The 21320-nt window shown below is 44.2% G+C and overlaps 1 protein-coding gene across 7 annotated transcripts in view; it reads left to right on the top strand.

Annotated features, from left to right (window-relative positions):
* Positions 1 to 21320, top strand: part of KIAA1210 (KIAA1210 ortholog) — a 52050-nt gene that overhangs the window by 13093 nt on the left and 17637 nt on the right. For 2 of the 7 annotated variants that reach the window (XM_075573343.1, XM_075573345.1), the window contains exons 2-3: positions 13169 to 13245; positions 20156 to 20324. In XM_075573343.1, coding sequence (XP_075429458.1) covers positions 13179 to 13245; positions 20156 to 20324 — 236 coding nt within the window. In that variant the 5' untranslated portion in view covers positions 13169 to 13178. Of the gene's footprint in view, positions 1 to 677; positions 880 to 2505; positions 2650 to 2980; positions 3147 to 13168; positions 13246 to 20155; positions 20325 to 21320 lie in introns of those variants that run through there. The other 5 variants (XM_075573341.1, XM_075573346.1, XM_075573342.1 and 2 more) reach the window with 5 other exon arrangements.

The raw sequence follows: 21320 nt of genomic DNA, 5'->3' as shown, positions 1-21320 counted from the left end.
ACTCAACTTTTTTTTTTTTACATTTTATTTATAAAATGTTTAACCAGGAAATAATACATTTCGGCGTTACCTGTCGTTTTCAAATATGTCCCTGGGCAGAGAGTTATGGTGAGCACACACGGTTTTGCATTAAATGAACAGGGTTATACATTATATTTTAAGTGTGTGTCATTCACGTTCTTGATTGTAACTCTTAGATTAATGATTACTCAACTTAAAACAAAGTTCGTATCGCGTCTTTAAAGTCTCTCTGTAGTAGCAATCTCTACCATTTGCTCACCTACAAATGTAATATTCTGCTGTTTAATTGCTAAATGTACAGTATATAGGGAAATATTCTGTCCTGTGAGTTTACTGCCCGAAATGGAAATCTCGCTTCGCGGATTATCATGGTTTCCATTTGTAAACGCGTAGTGTAGAAAGCAGCGCAGTTTAAAAAAATATATTATTATTATTATTATTATTACACGTGCAAAAGCTGTCCACAGTGTTCCCACATCTGTCCTCCAAATCTACCTTTGTAATGACCTCATAGCTAGTCATTAGCCTTAAGGAAGACCCTTAAACAATGCATGGTATTCTGCACTTGGGAATCCGTTTTCACAGCAGAGAGAGGAGCAGGGAATGGAAAAGGGGAGGTTGTTTCTGAGCCTACCCATTTAGGGAACTGGCTCTGCCTCCCTCATCCACAGTTACAGGGAGATTATGGGCCTGGCCTCTTAGCAGGAACTTTTCTCTGGACATGCTAGGTGCTGTATGTGTGGGCATTTGCAGGACTGGGTCGCCCTGAGGACCATTGGCAGGCACAGGAGAGGCATGCGGTAACTGGATGCAAGAGACCATGTCTGCTTTTTATAGTTGTCTCCTGAAAGGTAAAAAGTAAGTGACACTGGATCTTTTGTTCTGCTGCGGCTTGCTGGAGCATTTCGTCTCCGTCTGCGATTTACAGCAGAGTGGCTGAAACTAAGTCGAGCGAGCGATTCGCTGGCCACTCTGGTAGCAAAATGGTTAAGTGGTCTAAACTGCATCACCCTTTACATTTAAAAAAAAAAATGTGTATATATATATATATATATATATATATATATATATATATATATATATATATATATATATATATATATATATATATATATATATATATATATAAATAAATAAATAAATAAATAAATAAATAAATAAATAAATAATTCGGTTTAGATTTAAAGTAGATGAATTGTAAACCTATAACTCAGATGTTGATCAGTTGACTTAAAGTGTCTGCTTTGTATTTTTATTTAAATGTCCTGTGATCTATTAGAATACACGTGTACAATACATTAAAGGACTTTTACAGTATTTCGCAGCCATGGGTACGCATTTTACCTTTTGGAGAGCAATGTACAGTAGATATGTACTTGTGGGTAACCTGTTTTTTTTAATTTTTTTATTATTTGTGTTTTTTTAAATCTATTTTTATTTTATGGACCGTAGTTCTGTAGTTTTGCACTCGAGTCAAATAATTTGATGACACAAATAAGGAATCTCTTTGTGTAGAGAGAGAGAGAGAGATGATGAAACCAAACAAGAATTGGCGATACAGAAACACAACTATCTTTAATCTGTTTGTATTGTTTCAAACAATACAAAAATAATCTCTATAGTCTGTATAATTGATAGCGGAAGGCACTTTTCTTATCCACATCATTGGTTACATCTCTGTCCTGATCCCAAATCCTGGTTATGTGGATTCCTAAAACGGCCTGCTCGTTCATACAACATAAAGCAGGACTGAGCGCTGATCACTGATTTTGTGTATTTGTTCACTTTTTTTTTTTTCTTGCAAGATCCCTTCTTATCGTTTCCAACCCATGTTTTTAGGTTTATTTTAAATCTGATGCTTTTGTTCAGGAGATGTACAGTAAGTGTTTGACAATATGAAGTGTCCAGGAAGTTAAAATGGAGCTCTCCCCAGAGTCCCCAAAAAACCGCCTAATTTGGGTGGTTTTCACGTTTTTCTGCAATTCGTCAATCAAAGACATCTCTTTGGAGTTCAGACTTGAGATAAAGCAACTTGCTCCTTAATACCATGTCAATGTTTTAGTTTCCATCATTTTTGCACTGGTGGCAGTGTGTTTTTAAAAATACCATTTTTTTTTTAACCCTCTCTTGCTTCTCTCCGGCACAGAGGTTAATGTAACCTTTAAACAATGAAACCACTCCCCAAATAAAATCCATGGCACAAGCAAATTGACGAATAAAGCACTTTACTCTTGCCTGAGTCAAGATATTAATCTCTGTCCTTGGCTCCAATTTAATGCCTATTTGCAACCAGAAATGCATATCCTTGTTTGCGTTCAGGCAACGCGTTCCTTTCCAATCTGGCAGAAAGGGGTTAACCCTCTAAAAGTAGTTTGAGGCGTACCAAAGTACAGTATACACTTCTTTTCATAAGGTTGGGGGGGATGGGGGGGGAAGAGCAGTTTGGTTCTGAAAAGGAGCTGCTGATTGACCAGTGACGGGGGAAATACTTTCACGTGCACACCTTGTCCATGCAAACTGGGCTTTCCTGACCACAGAAAGTTACCCGTGAACTTCTGCAGCCGGATTATTTGGATTACATCCATTGAGTCTGCAGAGTGTTGGCTGGCTGGCGTAACTCCTGGGGAAGTATGTATATCTTTTATTTGTATAGTGCTTTAAAAAAAAAAGACGGTACAGGAAATTCTAATGCAGCAAACCAAATCTGACCAGATAAACCCCTGCCCTGGAGAGGCTACAATCTAAGCAGTATGTTGGTTGGGAGACTTAGGCTGAGTCCCCGGTCACGGCGGCACGTGCCACACACCACCACACAGTCCTCTTTGGGGCAGGCCCCAGTGGCTGTGTGTGTGTGTGTGTTGGGGGACAGTAAAATTGGTCTGGGCTATAGAAATGTTAATTTGAGGTTTGACTTCAAGGTGGTGAGAGAAGTTGGTCACGTGTTTCCTTGCTCCTATAGGTGTCTTCTGTTCACGTGTGTGTGGGTTTCCCTCCCCTGCCGCGCTTAAACGATCATGAAATAAAGTATGAGGACCTCCATTATGGGATAAACCCTCGGAGCAGAGGAAGCACCTACTGTAGCTCTCGAACCACAACGGCATGAGGGATCCTCCTGGTGAGAGATGGTGAGAGATAGCCGTGCTCGCGCAGCGTAGGCTGCTGGCTTGTGGAGGAGGTTTCCGCGGAGCGCGGTCTTAAAGCAGTGTGTTTTTGATGTTATTTCTAAGCGTGGTGCCCTGTGTGACTTGTAGCTTAACTATCTTATGTAACTGGCAAATAACTGCTGGTGTTTGTGTGTATAATATTGTCGTTGATTTGTAAAGCGCCGACATATTCCGCGTTGCGGTACAATGGGTGTACAGAGGTATGTATATTACATACACAGAATGATACACCAAATAAGGAGAAACTCCATACAGCCGGTAATGAGGGTCCTGGTCCTGAGAGCTTACACTCTAGAGGGAATAAGGGGCAGTGTTGGAACAAAAGGTAAAGTGGCCACTCATTGTGGGACGGAGTGTGTCTCGGGGTGGGGTACGGTCCAGCCGCACAGCTGATCCTATTAAGCTTTGGGGGTGAGGATGTTAATGGGTGTTGGTGTAGAGTTTGCTCAGCCACACAGCTGCTCCCAATAGGGTTAGCGGGGGTGTTGAATGTTAGAGCTGGGACCCGCTGCGCCCTGTGGCGCGGGCGGCCGTGTGAGCGCAACTCACTATTGCTGTTTAGCCTCTCGATCCGGTCCCAGTCCCTCCTCACTGCCAACGGACTATGTACTGTGACGCGTCTGCCAGCAGGGGATACCAGAGAATTGTGTTCCCGTGCGGCGACGCGTCACATGGTACGCGAGTCAGCCAATGGGGAGGGAAGGAGCTAGATGGGAGGCGCCATGGGCGGGGAGCAGGGAAGGAGCTGCAGGTTAAAGTGTGTGTGTGTGTGTGTGTATGTATGTATGTATGTGTGTGTATATATGTATGTGTGTGGGGGGGTGGACGGCACCACGATCAGATCCCGCCCCCCTCCCTCCCACTCCCGCCCCGGCTCCCTACGGACCGCATATCGCGGTCTGTGTCTGTCAGCGCGCCGCCTGTCTGCAGTGCGGGCGCGCTGACTGAGGGAGCGGGGCCTTAGCCTTAGACGTACGCCAGATAGGCTTCCTTTAAAAAGGTAAGAGGTGTGTGTGTGTGTTTTTTATTTTAAATGTTTGAATTCTGGGGTGCGTGATGGGGGAATTCCAGAAAAAGGGGGCAGCACTGGAGGAGCCTCGTAGGTGGGAGTGAGAGGAAGAGAGGCAGATGTCATGGGCAGAATGAAGGGAGCATTTAGGGATATATTTGGGGTTGAAAGCTGATATGTAAGTGGGGGGGGGGCAGCGTCGTTGAGCGCTTTGTAAATCAGAGCTAGGGTTTTACATTTGATTCTAGAGGATATGGGAAGCCAGTGTAGGAATTTGGGTAGTGCAGCAGTGAGTGAGGTAGAGGAGTCTGGCAGCAGCATTTTGGATGGATTTGGAGTAGAGACAGGCAGACATGGGGAATGTCCGCTAGGAGAAGGTTGCATTAGTCAAGGTGGGAAAAGATGAGTGAATTAGGTTTTTAGTTGCGTCATGAGTGAGAAGGTGTATCCAAGCGCTATATCGGGGGTGGAGACAGCAGGGCTTGTTAAAGGGCTGAATGTGAGGAATGAAGACTAGGGCAGTGTCTATGCTGACCCCTAGGCAGTGGGCTTGGGGTGTTGATGAGATTGTGGTATTATGGAGACTTTGGGTGGAAGGGGGTGTATTCTGTTTGGATATGTTAAGCTTCAGGTGAGACGGTGTATGTGGTGAGAAAACTATTTCTAAGGATTTGGGGCTCCTTCAATTCGCTGTCAGACAGTATACAAATGGAGAAAGTTCAGGACCATAGTCGCTCTACCCAGGAGTGGTCGTCCTACCAAAAACTCTCCAAGAACAAACCCGGCAAATCATCCAGGAAGTCACAATGAACCCCAGAGTAACCCTCAAGGGTCTGCAGGCCACTCTCGCCTTGGTATGTTGGTGGAAGTGTGATGTTGTGGCAGGACCTGAAGCGAGCTGTCCATGCAAGGAAGCCCTCAAATGTCACTGAGTCCAAGCCGTTCTGTAAGCAGGACTGGGCCAATATTCCTCAAACCCGATATGAGCGGCTGACCGGCACTTACAGGAAACATTTAGTTGACGTCATTTGATGCTCAAGGTGGCGCCGAATCTAAAGGTTCACATACGATTTCACACACAGATATTGAATGTTATGTCATTTCTGGATAAACAAATGTTGGAGAAAGTATCATGGTCTTTGTCATTTGTTCGATCAGGCTAACTTTATCTATTAGGACTTGGGTTAACATCTAATAACGTTTGAAACGGGAAATATGTAAAAATCCTAAAGTGGTTCACAAACTTTTGTGTAGATGTGTGTGTGTGTGTGTGTGTGTGTGTGTGTGTATACATGCAAAGAAGTTGGAGGCGATCCAAGCAGGCGACTTGTTTCTGCAAATGTTATTTTGTTACATAGGATTGAAGCAGGGAGTCTCCGCTGCTGAACCCCATTCATTTTAGCTCCGGGCCCCATGCCTCTGGGGGTACTTGGCCCAGTATGGGGTGCCGGTAGCGGCTCAGCTAGCAGGGTTGACTTAACTACCGTTTTTTCAAAGTTCCTGTGGGCCAATAGGAAGCCGTGATGTCATCAGTGCAGCTTCCTATTGGTCCACGTGACGTGGGGGCTTTAAACCCCAGCTAACGCAACCGGAGCTGCTCGACCGGCACTCCCTACGGAGCTCTGTATCTCCGGAAGCAGGGGGCCTCCGGAGCTGAAATTAACGGTTTTCAGCTCCGGAGACCCCGTGCTTCCATCCTATGCACACACACAAAAAAAATCACCCCTTGGATTGCTCCTTTTTTAAAGGGTCATGTCCACCATAATTAATGGTTAGGAACATCTGCTACTTGTTAATTTTTTATTCCCCCCCTCCTTATGCTAAAGATTCCCAAGTTGGGTATAAAGGTATGATTAATTTGGCACTTTGTGCTCAAATTCTTCAATTTGGAAGCACTGCTGTAAGACCTTTTTTATTATAACTATTTCAGCTCTCCTGTTATAAAAAAGCTTTTCCTATAGTTTGTCATTTTTCTCCCTGTATTCATCTTGGAACGTTTTCATGAGGCCGGTTGTACATGACTTTGGATGCAAAGCACATTTTTTAAATTCCCTTTGCAAATACTGGAATGAACATAACACACTGTGTGTGCTTTAAAAAAAAAAAATTGAGTCTTTCATGCCAGAAAATAAATCCCGATGCAGGAAATCGGGCTAGCTTCACATGTCCTGGAATTGACTGCTTGTTTATTTTGCTACCCGGCGTCAGGTTTAACACTGAAAATAAGGAGACCCCCTAAGAATGGGGCTAGCTGAGGAGAGCATTTGAGACGAGATGTTAAGGTGTTGTAACATAGAACTGCTAGTATCCTTTTCAACGAGTATTTCATGCCTGAAAAATATGAATTTCTGCACTGAATAATGATTCTCCGTATGTTTTAGTATCTAGAGCAGGGTTGACCAACTCCAATTCTCAAGGGCCACCAAAGGGTCCGATTTTCAGGAAATCCCTGCTTCAGTTGTCGATTGAGCCACCTGTGCTGAAGCAGGAATATCCTGAAAACCTGACCTATTGGTGGTTCTTGTGGACTGGCGTTGGCCACTCCTGCTCTAGAGTGTAAGCTCTCAGGAGCAGGGCCCTCATTCCTTTCTGCATCGGTTTGTGCTCGTCTGTCCTGGTGTCTTTCCATTAAGGTCACTTTTGTACCACGCTCTGGAATATGTTGGCGCTTTACAAATAAAGGAGGATAATATCACTAAGGGGGATATTACTCTGACAAACCCCACTGACATTGCAAATGCATTCAATGATTACTTTGTGGGGTGTGCCACTAACCTATTAGCGAAACGCAGCACAAACCCCAAACCTGAATCTCATCCTGGGAGTACCCCTATAGTCCCACCCCCTCCCAACACTGCCCACAATTTTCAATTTAGCCCAGTATCTGAAGAGGAGATTACACAAGCGCTCCTCAAACTAAAACTAAGCAGCCAATGTGGACCCGACTTACTACAATCTAGGTTCCTACGACTTGGTGCCCCAGCCATTGCCAAACCAATTGCGTCGATAGTCAACTCTATCCTGTCTGCAGGCCATATCCCTAAGACCTGGAAAACTGCCAGAGTTGTCCCAATCTTCAAAAGTGGGGACAAAAACACTGTCTCAAACTACAGGCCAATCTCACTTCTCCCAATTCTATCCAAAGTTATGGAAAAATGTGTCCACTCCCAATTAAGCGAGTTCTACACCAAGACAAATTTCCCTAGCCAATTCCAGTCTGGGTTTCGTCCCAAACACTCCACCGTAACTACCCTGCTAAAAGTTTGCAATGAAATCCAGTGTGGAATGGAACGGGGACAACTCACTGGTGCAGTATTCCTAGATTTTGCAAAGGCTTTTGACACAGTTGATCATGCTATCCTGCTTAACAAACTCCAGAGCTCTGGAATAGGGAAACATGCTTTAAACTGGTTTCAGTCCTACCTATCAGGAAGATCCCAACATGTGTCCATCTCAGGCTCTAACTCCAACCCCCTGGATATCACCTGTGGTGTCCCGCAAGGCTCTGTTCTGGGGCCCCTACTCTTCTCAGTGTTCATTAATGATCTTCCCACAGCTTGTAAGGAAGCCTCAATACACATGTATGCAGATGACACAATCCTGTATGCACACAGCCATAGCCTCTCTGACCCTCAACACATACTTCAGTCTGACTTTTTGAGACTCGAAAACTGGATTTCCCAAAACAAACTGTTTTTAAACACTGACAAGACTGTAACAATGGTATTTGGGACCAAGACTAAATTTGTAAAGCTTCCAGTGACTGAGCTCCTGATTAGAACCAACGCTAAAACCACCCTAACACCTGTCACTAGTTTTAAATACCTGGGCTTATGGTTTGACTCCCACTTAACATTCGGGATGCACATTGATACCCTGACAACCAAGACCTATGCCAAACTAGGGGTACTTTACAGGAACAAATCCTCCCTAAGTCTCCTGGTCAGAAAGCGTATTGCACAGCAGATGCTAATGCCAATTATTGACTATGGAGACATAGTATATGGCTCGGCTCCTCAAACCCACCTTAGCAAACTTGACACCCTCTACAATTCAATTTGTCGTTTTGTTCTCCAATGCAACTACAACACACATCACTGCGAAATGCTCAAAGAACTAGATTGGTCATCACTAGAGTCTAGGCGCAAAGTTCACCTTTCCTGTCTCACCCTCAAATACTTTCTGGGCAAGCTACCCAGCTACCTGAACAAGCTCCTCACCCCTACCACATGCAGTACCTATCACCTGAGATCAGACTCCAAAAGACTATTCATGGTCCCAAGACTCAACAAAGTATCCGGACGTTCCTCCTTCTCCTTCCGTGCACCCCAAAACTGGAACAACCTACCAGAGACTCTCACATCCACCACCAGCTTAAGTTCTTTCAAATCTAAGGCTGTCTCACACTTTAATCTGGTCTGTAACTGTTTCATAAGCTCATAATATATATTTTCTTTAACTGTGCATGCAATGTCTTGTATATAAATGTATACCTTGTTCATTTATGTAACTGTATTTGTAACCATGTATTATTTGTTTTACTCTGTGCCCAGGACATACTTGAAAACGAGAGGTAACTCTCAATGTATTACTTCCTGGTAAAATATTTTATAAATAAATAAATAAATAAATTGTACTTCAAATGTTCTTGTACCTTGCTTGGTTTGCGGTGTTGGTTTAAGGGTGTTCTTTGTTGGTTTAGGGGTGATCCCCAGGTTTTCTGCGTTGGTTTAGGGGTGATCCCCAGGTGTTCTGTGTTTGGTTTAGGGGTGGTTTCCAGTGCTAGGTAGACCTAGCATGTGGTCTCCTAACATAAGGTGTCATGCACAGCTGTAAAGCCTCTTGCAGGCCATTCATGTCAGTGGCTAACAAATCCTGTTCCTTGACGTCTCTTAATTATTGATATTTTGTCTGGGAAGAAACTGAGATCCGTATCTCTTGTCTTCCAGTACATACTGGGACGGCACATGGAGATAATGCCCTTCATGTCTCGGGCAGGAATCGAACGCCACATGCTTGTTTAGAACCACTGCTCCAAACAACAATCGCTGCATCAGATGTGAGAGATGTATTGCATTGCACCGTGACACCAGCTGATGGGAAAACAAAGCGCTTGGGGTCACAATGTTCCCATTAGATGTTAGTCAGTTTCAGTAACTTTATGGCTCCTATTTAACATGCAGCTAATCTTCCCAGTGCTGAAGAAGAGCAGGGGTCTCCAATCATTTCAACGCCGGGCGACCCCCTGCTTCCGGAGATAGACCTCCCACAGGGGGGTGCCAGTAGCCACTTGGCTAGCAGGGTTCATGTAATGGCAGAGTTTTTAATCTCCAGCGCCCTACGGGCCAATAGGAAGCCGTGACATCATCCGGCTGCGGTTTCCTATTGGCCCGCGCGACCGGGGTCTTTAAACCTTTGCAGAGAAACCGGACCCCCTGTTTGGAGGTCTGTATCTCGGAAAGCAAGGGTTCCCCGGAGCTGAAATTAATGGGACCCCCCCCATCCTTCAAACCTATGTAAAAGAAGGGCATTAATTGCACTTTTAACTGAATGAATGGGACTAGAATCATTATAAATAAAGGCTTAAGAGTCTGGGACTGCATGGTTATCCACAGACCCGACCCGAGACTCCAGGCCAAGCCCCCAGTTGTTAGCCAGACCATGGTTAAATACCAGTATATAAACAGCACTACCTTTTTTTGTATATACTGGACACACCCTAAAAGTGGTGTATAATCATTTTAATGCCATATAGAAACCAAATAACCTTGCCAGGTACTTTTTTTATGAGTATGGGTGGGACATGAGAAGGGAAGTGATAAAATTCTGCATTGCCCCTTTGATATTAGATCCCACGGGATGAAGGATGCCTGCGGTGTCAGATACTTAGTTGACATTTCCTGCAACTTTTGCATGTTCTTCCAGGACGCGCTGTTGACTCTTTAAGAGTTCTGGTTTCGTTATCTCCAACGGCTGAACAACTTTACTGCACAAATGGCTTCAAACGCAATGCGTTTGAAGTGTAGGACAAAGTAAACAAAGCATTGGGCAATACATTGGAATAATGACCGTTTCAACTATTCACACTTTTTGCGTTATCATTTCGAAATGATTCTATGGCGGACAGACTATATGCATGTATACTATAACATTTACAGTTTGAGGTTTCACAGGAAGAGTGCAACAAAAGCAGTAGAATTTGTGGTGTAATACTGGTGTGTGTGTGTGTGTGTGTGTGTGTGTGTGTGTTTTAATACAGGATTGTCATATGGTGTCTCCCAGGTGGGTTGAATCCCATTATTTTGAGCCTCAGCTTCCCAGGATACTTGCATCCGAAGGGGGTGCCGGTATCTCTTTGGGCACTGGATGATGTCACAGCTTCCTATTGGTCCGCAAGGCGCGAGAGCTTTGAAACGCGGCCATTATGTGAACCCTGCTACCTAACCGGAGAGGCTACCGGCACCCCCTACCGAGGTCTGTATCTCCGCAAGCAGGGGGTCCTCGGAGCTGAAATTACCGGGGTTAAGGTCCGGAGACCACCTGCTTCAATGCTGTGTTTTAAAATAGTCTGCTTCATTAAAGAGTCAAAGCTTTCTTCTTTTTATTTTTTATTTTAATATGTCCACTCTAAAAATCAACATGCCGCACTGTGTGATGATGTTGACTATCTTCTTACAAGTCTGACCGGCTTCTGGCTAAATATGACATGGGTGGGACACATTTAGGACTCTGTTTAGTGAAGCTCACTGATTTGACAGCCACCCGAATCTGCATAATGGTGTCACTTGGCCATCATCCCCTTTGGATGCAGCATACATACAGTACACGAACTCCAACTCACAGGCTATTATCTGGTTTTGGTTGTGTGTGCGTGTGTGTGTGTGTGTGTGTGTGTATATATTGTATCATTTCCTGCTGACCTTTAATCCTGCAATAATGACCAACAATAGTTCTCCGATGTTAGTGTTTAGCTGGGTTAAAGGGCATTTGGTGGTCATCGCGGGTCAGCTGCTGCAATTATTAGCAGAAGCGAATGTCCTCGATGGTCTCTTCTCTAAAGTCAATGAAGCTTTGAGTCTGAACATTTTTAGTAATACTTACTACTGCTGCATCTGGCAGTTCGGTCACAAATGACTACTTTTTAAGCTCAGAATTGAAGCCGTGGTTTGGAATCGTATAGAAAAGTTGTCCGTCTTTTAAAGAGGCTTTTTGGGGGGATAATTACAGACTGAGCCTGACCCTCTCATGTACCAAAGGCATTTCCGCATGTTACATTTCGGAAAACAATCCATTTCGGGCAGCTGCTTTCCATTAGTGATATACACACACTGGGGTTGGGGAACTGTTGTGAATTAGTCTGGGAAACATTCCCTGTAAATCGTGCAAGTTAAAGTCCCAGTAACTGTCTAAATGTACGGAGATGGTCACGGGTTTCCCTGGAAGTTCCTATCTGCCGGCAGAAGAGGCCCTGCTGCGTATTGCTGCTTTGTTCAGTTTATTGCACACGCTATGCTGTCACTTGCAGGTATTGGGATTCGTGATCATAACATTGGATTACGGTTGCCCTGATTTCTAGGTGTGGCCCTGCAAACGTGTGTAAAAGCTTGGATAATGCGTTCATCAACCTATAATGATGTCCACGCAAGGGAATGGGCCATAATGACCACTAAAGCATTGTTTACTACAAGGGGGGCCAACTCCAGCCCTCAAGGGCCACCAATAGGTCAGGTCGTACGGATATGCCTGCGTCAACTTGTGCTGAAGCGGGGATATCCTTAAAACATGACCTGTTGCTGGGCTTTGACGACTGGTGAAGCTCTAATCCTGGGCCCCAGGAAATCTGTCGGCGGCCCTGCCCTGGAATGCCAGTCCCCTATGACCTGGAGAACTCAAAGGGTTAAACAGCGCTGTCGCCTGCAGCTACTGCAAGGTTAACCAGACCCGTTTATGCCACATACCACCCTATCAGAAGGAGCACCTGGCTCCCTACATCCCCCACACTGTTACTTGGATCCACAGGTGTAGGTCGGCTGACTGGTCCCAGAATCTTGTTGACCTTCTGTAGAGACCCAAGCTTTTGGCCACGCTGCTCAAATGAACCAATTTTTAGTGCACTTTATTTTCTTTTACAGTGCACTTGTTATTGTTATTGTTTTATTTTGATATATTTGTTTGTCTGGTTTCTTTTGTCCTATTTGCTTCTAACCAAGTAGGATTGCCGTTCAGCAAAACCAGCACAAGATAGACCTACTCTTTTTGGAAGCCTCCCTCGTACGTCCCATGTATTTGATCAATTCAACAATTAATAATAATGAACTTGCTATTCTGTGTTACATCCAATATTTGAATCCTGTGTCTGTATTTTTATTGCTTTTACATGGGGTTTCCTTTTTGTATCGCTTTTATCCCAAAGGGACTCAAAACGCTTGATGAAGTAGTTCTTTTTAACACCTCTGGATTTCTGTTGCTACAGTAGCTGTTGAGCGTACAGTAGAAACGTGCTGCAAAGCCGACCCCAATAAGGAATGCCGCTGAAAGTGGCTCATTTTAATGACCTCGTTGGCATGTCCAAGCACCGTATCTCCATATCCTACTAAACCAGTGCGAGAAGCTGGGCTAAACCAACTATTCCAGTTCAAAGTTTATGATGTTCGAACCGTTCTTAAACTCTAAAAGCAATAAAAGATAGGCTGGGGAGAATAAAAAAAAACAGGTATTCGCAAGTACTCTCATGAATGCTAATAGTCTGCAGACTCCCGGGGGGAGGGAGTGGTGTACACACACACACACACACTTACACACACACTATGTTAAGTTAATAGTTAATATATTTATTATTATATATACTTTATTTTTTTAAGGAGTGAGTAATTATTTATTTAGGAAACCGTTTTTAATGCGCAAGATTCATTTTGAAAACCAGAAATCCAATTAAACTAAGTGCAGTTTCTATTTTTTTGTTGTTTCTTTTTAGTGACACTATCATGGCTACACACCCAACAGATGGACGACAGACTCCGGAGACGGAGGACACCCAGGAAGAATGTGCAGGTAAATCGGTGCTCTCCTGAGTCACATGTAACTGTTACATTTGAGTGATGTGTATTGAAACATTGTGACCGGACATGAAGGATGGGGTTAAGTATTTTTTTATTTTATTTTTACATTTTATGTACAAGATGCTTGTAAGAGACGTGTTCAGAGGTACGCAATGGAGACCTTTTAAAGTGAAACTTAAATTAGGCTTTATTGCGCCTGTCCCTTTAGCACAGCAAAATTCTTCAAATTAAGCAAAAGTAAACCTACTCCACTTTGGAGAATATCTACACATGTAGTCCAGTCCTCTCTGGATGGTTAGCTAAGCTAATTACCAGCCCCAAATATATATACATTTATACAGATATACATCAGTCCAATAAGAAAGTCTTATCTGTTTCTTGTAGCTGTAGGGGAAGGCTTCTCTGCTCTCCTGGGTCAGCACCCTTGTATGCTAAGGCAGCGGTGCGCAAACTGTGGGGCGCGACCCCCAGGGGGGGCGCGACCCTGCCGACGGGGGGCGCGGGGTTTACAGAGGCCCCGCGCGCTTCCCGAAGGCACTTAAATTAAGTGCCGGGGGAGCTGCAGGGCCTCTGTAAACCTTACTTACCGTGGCTCCGGCGGCTTCCTCCCTGCGGCGCCATGGCAACGCGGCGTCAAAATGACGCTGCGAGGTCATGTGACGTCACGTTGCTATGGCAACGTGACGTCATTACGCCGGAGCGCGGGTAAATTGGGGTTGGGGGGGGCGCGGGAGCGAGGGGACAGCCGTCAGGGGGGCGCAGGGAAAAAAGTTTGCGCCCCCCTGTGCTAAGGCAATGTCTGTCCAGGTATAGAGGTCTGTTCCCCTTTGTCTTGCTGTCAGACTGCAGTCTCTTTGCAGCTCAAGACAACTGTCCTTCCTTGGTTCAGCCCCCAATTGTGAGACTAAGGAATCCCCCTTCCTGTCTCAGAACAGGCTTTTTCTGAGAGCTCTAATCAGCCAGGTGGAGTTGGTTAATTGCTGGTATGCAATTAACCAGCACACTGCTGGATCAGAGGCAAGTTTCTTAACAGGGGTAAGTCCCTGTTACAATGCTTTACAAGGGAAAAAATAAATTTGAGCGTTTACCTATTGTTTTTAAGTACGTTTTGGTACAGAATATTATATATTGGTTAGAGCACATAAAAATATCACTTGTGAACACATTCACATGTCTCAGATGTGTGCAGCCCTGCCTTTCCCCATTATCTCCTAGCATACAGTGCTTCTACTGCAGCCAGGGATTCTGGGAAATTACATGAAAATGAGCACCTTTTTTGCTTCGAATCCATTTTAACATGGACCCCTATAACATTATGCCTGTCGTATTACTCGGCTTTATGTACTTTTTTTTTAACCCAGGCTGTGCTGAAAAGCTGTGTAATGCGGCAAGCATAAGCTTATAGGGGTCCGTGTTAAAATGGACAAGAAGCAAAAAAAAGTGACTCACTCGGAGTGCTCATTTGCATGTCGGTACCCAGGATCCCTGGCTGCATTGTATGCGAAGAGATAATGGGAAAGGACAGGGTTGTTCACAAGTGGGGTTTTTATTTGCTATATATGGTGAGAATTTTGTCTCTCTTTTTTTTTTTTTTTTGGTCTGGTTCTCATCACTGGGACGACTCCCTCTCCATTTTAGAATATATATTTTTTTTTCTTTAAAGATATACATATCAGGAAGTTCCGTACACAACCGGTATCAGGACATTCTAACCCTGGAACTAGAATAAGGTGCAAAGTGTTTTATGGTTTTTACCACGTGCTGGAGAAGTGCAGTCAAACCTATTCCTCAAGCAGAGGTCTGTGAGATTTTGAAAGCTCTGTATACTATAACCTCATCCAGTGCCGAAAACCCGCATGTTGTTCCTGTTTAATAGGCAACACACAACCTAGGACATATCTACACATTTATAAGGCTTTATACTCCATCTATGCTATAAAAACCAGATGCCTCTGAAATAAATGTCTTTGATCCCTGAACCTCCCACTGTCATTCATTAATAACCGTCCTAAGTGAGACTGCGTGTTTAATAATCACGGGTACCTTTATATAAATTTAATCCCCGCCCTAATACAGCTGGATCTTTTTATAGCTTTCTGACCTGGCTTGCATCTCTAAGTTGTGTGTATGCGCGTATGGTTGGAGGAGGGGCTCAGTGAGTAGTTTCTTTTCTTCAATTACCGGTATCGGCTCCTTGTGACCTTGGGCAAGTCACTTTATCTCCCTGTGCCTCCGGCACCAAAATCATAGATTGTAAGCTCCACGGGGCAGGGACCTGTGCCTGCAAAATGTCTCTGTAAAGTGCTACGTACAACTAGCAGCGCTATACAAGAACATGCTATTATTTATTATTATTATTATTATTATTGTTGCTGTTTTTGGTACCTGAGCGGGCGGCCTAGAAGTGGAAAACTCATGTCCTGGTTAGAAAATGTGAACAAACGGTAAATCTGCCAGTTCCTGTGCTCGTGTGGAACTGTGCGTTGTTGCAGGTTCTGCTGGTCCCATCCGGACCTTGGCAGAGCCGTCCCTGTTGCTGGTGTTCGTGTAGCTGCCTGATGCACGTGGCAAGATGCAGCAGACCGGTGCCAGAATATAGCCCCTGGCACAAACCACATCTGTACCGCACAAGCCGAGACAACCATGCTGCCTGGAGAGCCAATGCAACAGGACAGCGCATATTGTACAAAGCTAGTCATCTCTGAGCAATGCAATTAGCTTCTTGTTTATATGAACTCGTGTACGCCGACGCGTCCAGTTTGTAGCCATGTTTTATAAACGCGCATTAAAATGCTGCAGCTGGCCTGCAATTGTACCATTAGCTGCTCCCTGCACGAGGTTGAATTCTCTGTAAGGCCACATTGCCAAATGAGAGTATTCTAAGTAAAGGGCGCGGATCCAAGTTTGTACGTGTGCTGCTCAGGTCCGGTGGTACAGCTGCTTTGCACATTGTAGCCCTTCTGTAGCACAGGCGTGTTGGCAGTGAATGGGGTTAAACTCCCGGCATTATGTGCTGTGTTCTGCGTGTATCCGCCTAACATTTGGACGGCGCGGTGTGTGTTGCTCGCTCGGTCGGCCTGGTCAGCATTTCTTATAGCTTGTGGGACAATGGCCAACCGTACAATGAAGTTCACCCCGCCCTTCTCTCCATTACTTTATTTTGTTAACCCTTTTTGGTGCCACAGGAGCCTGCATGCTGGGGGCTTAAAGGGGCAGTCGACGTTTTGTTTAAAAATTAAATAAAATTAGGCACAAATAATTTTCACTGTTTTTTTTTTTATTTTGCCTAGAGCAATGGTGGGCAACTCTAGTCCTCCAGGGCCACCAATACTTCAGGTTTTCAGTATATCCCTGCTTCAGCGCAGATGGCTCAGTCGAAGCCTGAGTTGTGGCCCTCGAATACTGGAGTTGGCCACCACTGGTCTAGATCATGTCATGAGGTGGATGTTCGATTTTTCTTTTTATATTTTTTCAATTTATTTTTTATTATTTTTGCAGGTTTTTAAATCACTTAATAATCCGTTTCTCCGTCTCTCTCTCTCTCTCTCTCTCTCTCTCTCTCTCTCTCTCTCTCTCTATATATATATATATATATTTTTTTTTTTTAATTTATCATGTAATTCCTCCCTCCTCCCCCATGACCACACACGGGGCATTTGGTCCCTCCCATTGGTGGTAGGAACACACGGACCGACCTGAGGTACATAACCTCCTCACTCTATTCTCTGGTCAGTTGTTTGTCGTACCGTGTGCTTGGGGGTTTCCTGTTGGATCCTCTTGCGCCCATTTATTTAATTTTTTTGTTTGTTTGTGGGGCTCACTGCGGCGTCCTTGGGGCTGCTGCTTTCAGAACCGCCTGACTGTGAGCATCTCCTGGAGCCGCAGCTTACACAGCCGCCAGCTGGGGAAAATGTGTGTCGCACCGGAGGAGCGCCTGCGTCGGTATGTAGCGCTGCTGGGACCAACGCCTAGTATGAAGGGAGAGGTTTGGGGCCTTAGCCCACGTTCCCAATGGCCCGACATTTGTCTAGTTGGAAGCAAATTTGTTGGCATCCATTTACAACAACCTGCAGGGGATTACAGTTCTCAGCATGTCTGATTCATTCAGTGCTGCTAGTTCAGGCTTCGAGGATGTCGCCTGCTCCTTGTAATACCCCTGAATGGAAGGTGGGGGCTGAGAATTCTGAACCTGTTGCTGCTAAAGGCTGTAGCTAAAACCAAACGTGTGACCGATGTCGCTTGTACATTCCGTGAAGGGATTCAAAGTAGTTTTGCTCTGAATGCAATGACTATTGCCAAGGGAAATGCTCGGCCCCAAACACTTTGTTTTGACCGTGTGAAGGCTCCGGTTATAGAGACCTTGTCACCAGCTCGGGACCAGATGCAGTTATCATTATTTTCACAAGATTTCAAGATCCCGGATGCCCTTTTTTTTTTTTATTTGGAAGAAAAGCTGATCCCCCCCCACCCCCCACTCTGAGGAATAAGGGGAGTTTACAGAAGCTCATGAAAAATGTTAGATAAGATCATTAAGGACATTCCAAGAGCAATGGACAAGAAGGATGATGAGGACCTCTATAGAGTGGACAGATCTTTATAGATCCAGGTCATTTTCAATCGATAAGGTAATGGCAGCGATGATGAATTCCAAATATAAGCACCCCGTGTAAGAGATTAACGGCATCAAAAATATTTGTAAGGATGTATTATTTTTCAGAACATTTCAACGTTTTGGAAACATTACCACTGGATCCCATCAAAGCTCAAGCTTTACTGAACTCAACACACACTCCTGTTGCAGCGAGTAATACATAGGGTCCCAGATTATACTCCAACCTTTTTTCTGGTGCCCAAACTTTTTCCTCCGATTACACATGATACAGAATCCAAAAAGATGAGTGGAGACTGCTAAAGTAATTGTCATAGCACATGGTTTGCAGACCTTGTAGTAATGTTAAGCCCATGTAGACTTCCAATGGTATACAGCCTACTTTCACTAGGCCCCCGCGACCAGCTATTCTTGCACGGACCGCTTGGAAATTGATATATTTTCTCACCAGGTCGTACACAATCCTATGATAACAGAATAAATCAATCTCAAGGGTTTATTCTGTATGAGGGGACTATGTCTTCTAATGTTCTCGTAACTTATTTGGTCTTCTAAGAACATTACTTGAGTTTTAGCATATTTACGAGTAAACTTTGACCAAGTCCTCCACCCATTTGAAGATTCACACTGTAGCTATTAATCATCAAGGTGTTTGTATAAATACGCCAAAGCATTTGGTTACTATGGATACCTTTTTTAAAAGAAAAATAAATGTATAGAAGAAATTCTTCTCCAGGTAGTCCTCGTTATCCAACGTTTCACTTTTCAACAAATGGCATATCCAACGCTTCACAATGCAACCCTACGGGCCGGTTTTTGACGCCGGAATGTGTTATCCGACGCCTGAATACGTTATCCAACGCTCGCCGCCACTGATTAACATGGGACTCACTTTACAAAGGTTTCACTATCCAACGCTACTTCCAGAACGGATTCCATTGGATAACCGAGGCCTGCCTGTACTTGTTTTAGTTTTTTCATTTTTGTCATTTGTAGGTGTCTTACATGGAACCTACAGAACACGCCGTTGCCATTAGTTCACTTTTTCGTGATGTTGGGACTGACCCTTTAAATGTGGCTTTATAATTGAAGCCCTCCGTTGCCACATTACCGTTCCACATTCACCCTGGAAATGTGGATGAAAGTCGCTGATACTGAGCACCTCTCCTGAGAATAGGCCCGCTGCAGTGAGCACGCACACGCTCTGCTTGGAGACCCCCCCCGGTTGGGCCGGTCTCGGAAGTATGGCGTAGTCCATTCCTAATTCTCTCTGCGACGTTCCATACGCAGTAAAAGCGGTGGTGTGGGGGGTGCGACTGTAAAGCTGGGGGGGGGGGGGTTACGGACTTCAGCCATTATATTTCTTTCAAAAGAAAGCGATTTTATGCGAGGTGAAAATGTTAAAATACTTGGGCACAGTTTGTTTGTTTTCAGGAGAAGGCAAAATGATCACTTTTAACATGTAATACTGTAAGGCAATAAAGGTATTTGTCATTATTTTCTCCTATTCTGGTACCATGTACAGTGGGGCTGAAGCTGTTAAACTGAAGATATTTGTGGTGGTTAGAACATTTATGTAGGGAAAAACATTGGAATGCCAGCTGTGATTTGTCAGCCCTAAGGGGAGCGTTAGTTACTTGCATTTTCCCCTTGGCTTCTTCCTTGTTTAATCCTATTTATTATTAAATTGCAATACTTTTGCCAATTTATGATTTTGAAATGGTGATTGATTTTATTTATTTTTTTCCAATGGGAAGACTGGTTTGACCTTCTTCATAGGACAAGAGGTCCACAAGTAATTATGTAGGGCAGGGTTGGCCAACTCCAGTCCAAGGGCCACCAAAAAGGTCAGGTTAAGGATATCCCAGCGTCAGCACAGGTGGCTCAGTCAACGAGCCATCTGTGCTGACGCTGGGATATCCTTAACCTGACCTTTTTGGTGGCCCTTGGACTGGAGTTGGCCAATCCTGCCGTAGTGTTGACCGATCCATTTACTGCTTCTTAATTTTGCATATTGCTGTTCAGAATTGTAGTTTCCCAGAAATCCGAATGTGACCTTGGTATGCCCTTTCTCCCAAACGTATTCGCTGGTGCTCTCGGTTTGTAGCGTTACGCATATTTTGCTTTTTCCCAAAAAACGTTTTTATTTATTTTTCCAGAGAGTCCGCATTGCCGGCAACATAAGGGTTAAAATAAAAATGATTACTTGGTGTCCAATGGGGTTGGCTAAATAATAATAATAATAATAATAATAATTTTAAAGGTGTTTCTAAGTCCATTTATTTTTTTGCAGGCAAAAAGAAGTCGAAATTTCAGGCTTTTAAAAAATTATTTGTCAAAAAGAAGAGGAAAGAGACGCTGGTTCCCAGCAGAGAGAGCAATTTAAAACCCAGCCAGTCCAGCAGTGATGTGAGTGCGCCGGGATTCAATCCAACGGCGTTTCGTCCCGCGCACGATCCGGGGTAAGAAGGCACGGACGCTACTAAATGTCAGTGTCTTGTAGCGATTTGTTATGGACACAGGACACTGCAGAGTGTGTGTGTGTGTGTGTGTGTGTGTGTGTGTCGGAATGGATTAACGACATTTAGGCCCGTGTTGACGACGTGGTGCTGTTCTGTTGGACCCTTTCTGGCACCTTTTTTTTTTTTTTTAAAAGCCCATTCGGTAAATACCGACCTTGGTGTGTCAGTAACGGGGACCTCCAGCGCCTGATCTGCAATGTGTTACTGTCACTGTCGTCTCTGCGGAATAATGGTGAAATGAGAGAATCTGGCTATTTTTAAGCGCTGTCAAACTTTTCCTGAATGTGTCCCTAAAAGGGAGAGAAAATAGAGGTGAATAAACTGATGCATTCTGCTGTGTTGAGCATGTATTTCCTTCCCCAAGCACCCTGTTGCTCTATCTGTCTACTCCAATATACCACTTGCTGATATGAATGACAATAAGAAAAACTTGGCAAAGTTGCCGTTTTTTAAAGACCTTTTTGGGCTTATTCAATAGTGTCGCTGCAGACTCGGGATTACCGCGCGGACTGAAATGGGACTTTCATGCATTAATGCAGATTCAGAACCACCGCCATTTATTCAAACACCAGGATTTCTGAAGCTCCGATAAGTCGCTTAACTGGCAGTTAATGCTGATTGAGCCCCGATACCCCTTATCAGAGTATTTTACATTAAATAGGTGCATACATTTTTGTTTTATTTGCCTTTATAATCTTTAGATTTATGTTTTTATAATGAAACGGCTTCTGTTTCCCAGTGTATGTCACCCACAGTCACGATGGAACCTATTTCTCTCGTTGTTTTTTTTTTTTTTTTTAACCATATCAAGAACATACAGGAAACGAGTAGTGCTTATGTGTAAAGTTCCAGAGGGGATAGAACAACATGGACGCCGGTAACATCTGTTTCCAGGCCTCCACTTAGCATGAATAGGCGATTTTTATTTTTTTCCAT

Source organism: Ascaphus truei, chromosome 16 (genome assembly GCF_040206685.1).
Source record: "Ascaphus truei isolate aAscTru1 chromosome 16, aAscTru1.hap1, whole genome shotgun sequence".
In the NCBI taxonomy this organism is placed as follows: domain Eukaryota; kingdom Metazoa; phylum Chordata; class Amphibia; order Anura; family Ascaphidae; genus Ascaphus; species Ascaphus truei.
The sequence above is the reverse complement of the archived record's forward strand: the minus strand, read 5'-3'. Positions and strand labels throughout refer to the sequence as shown.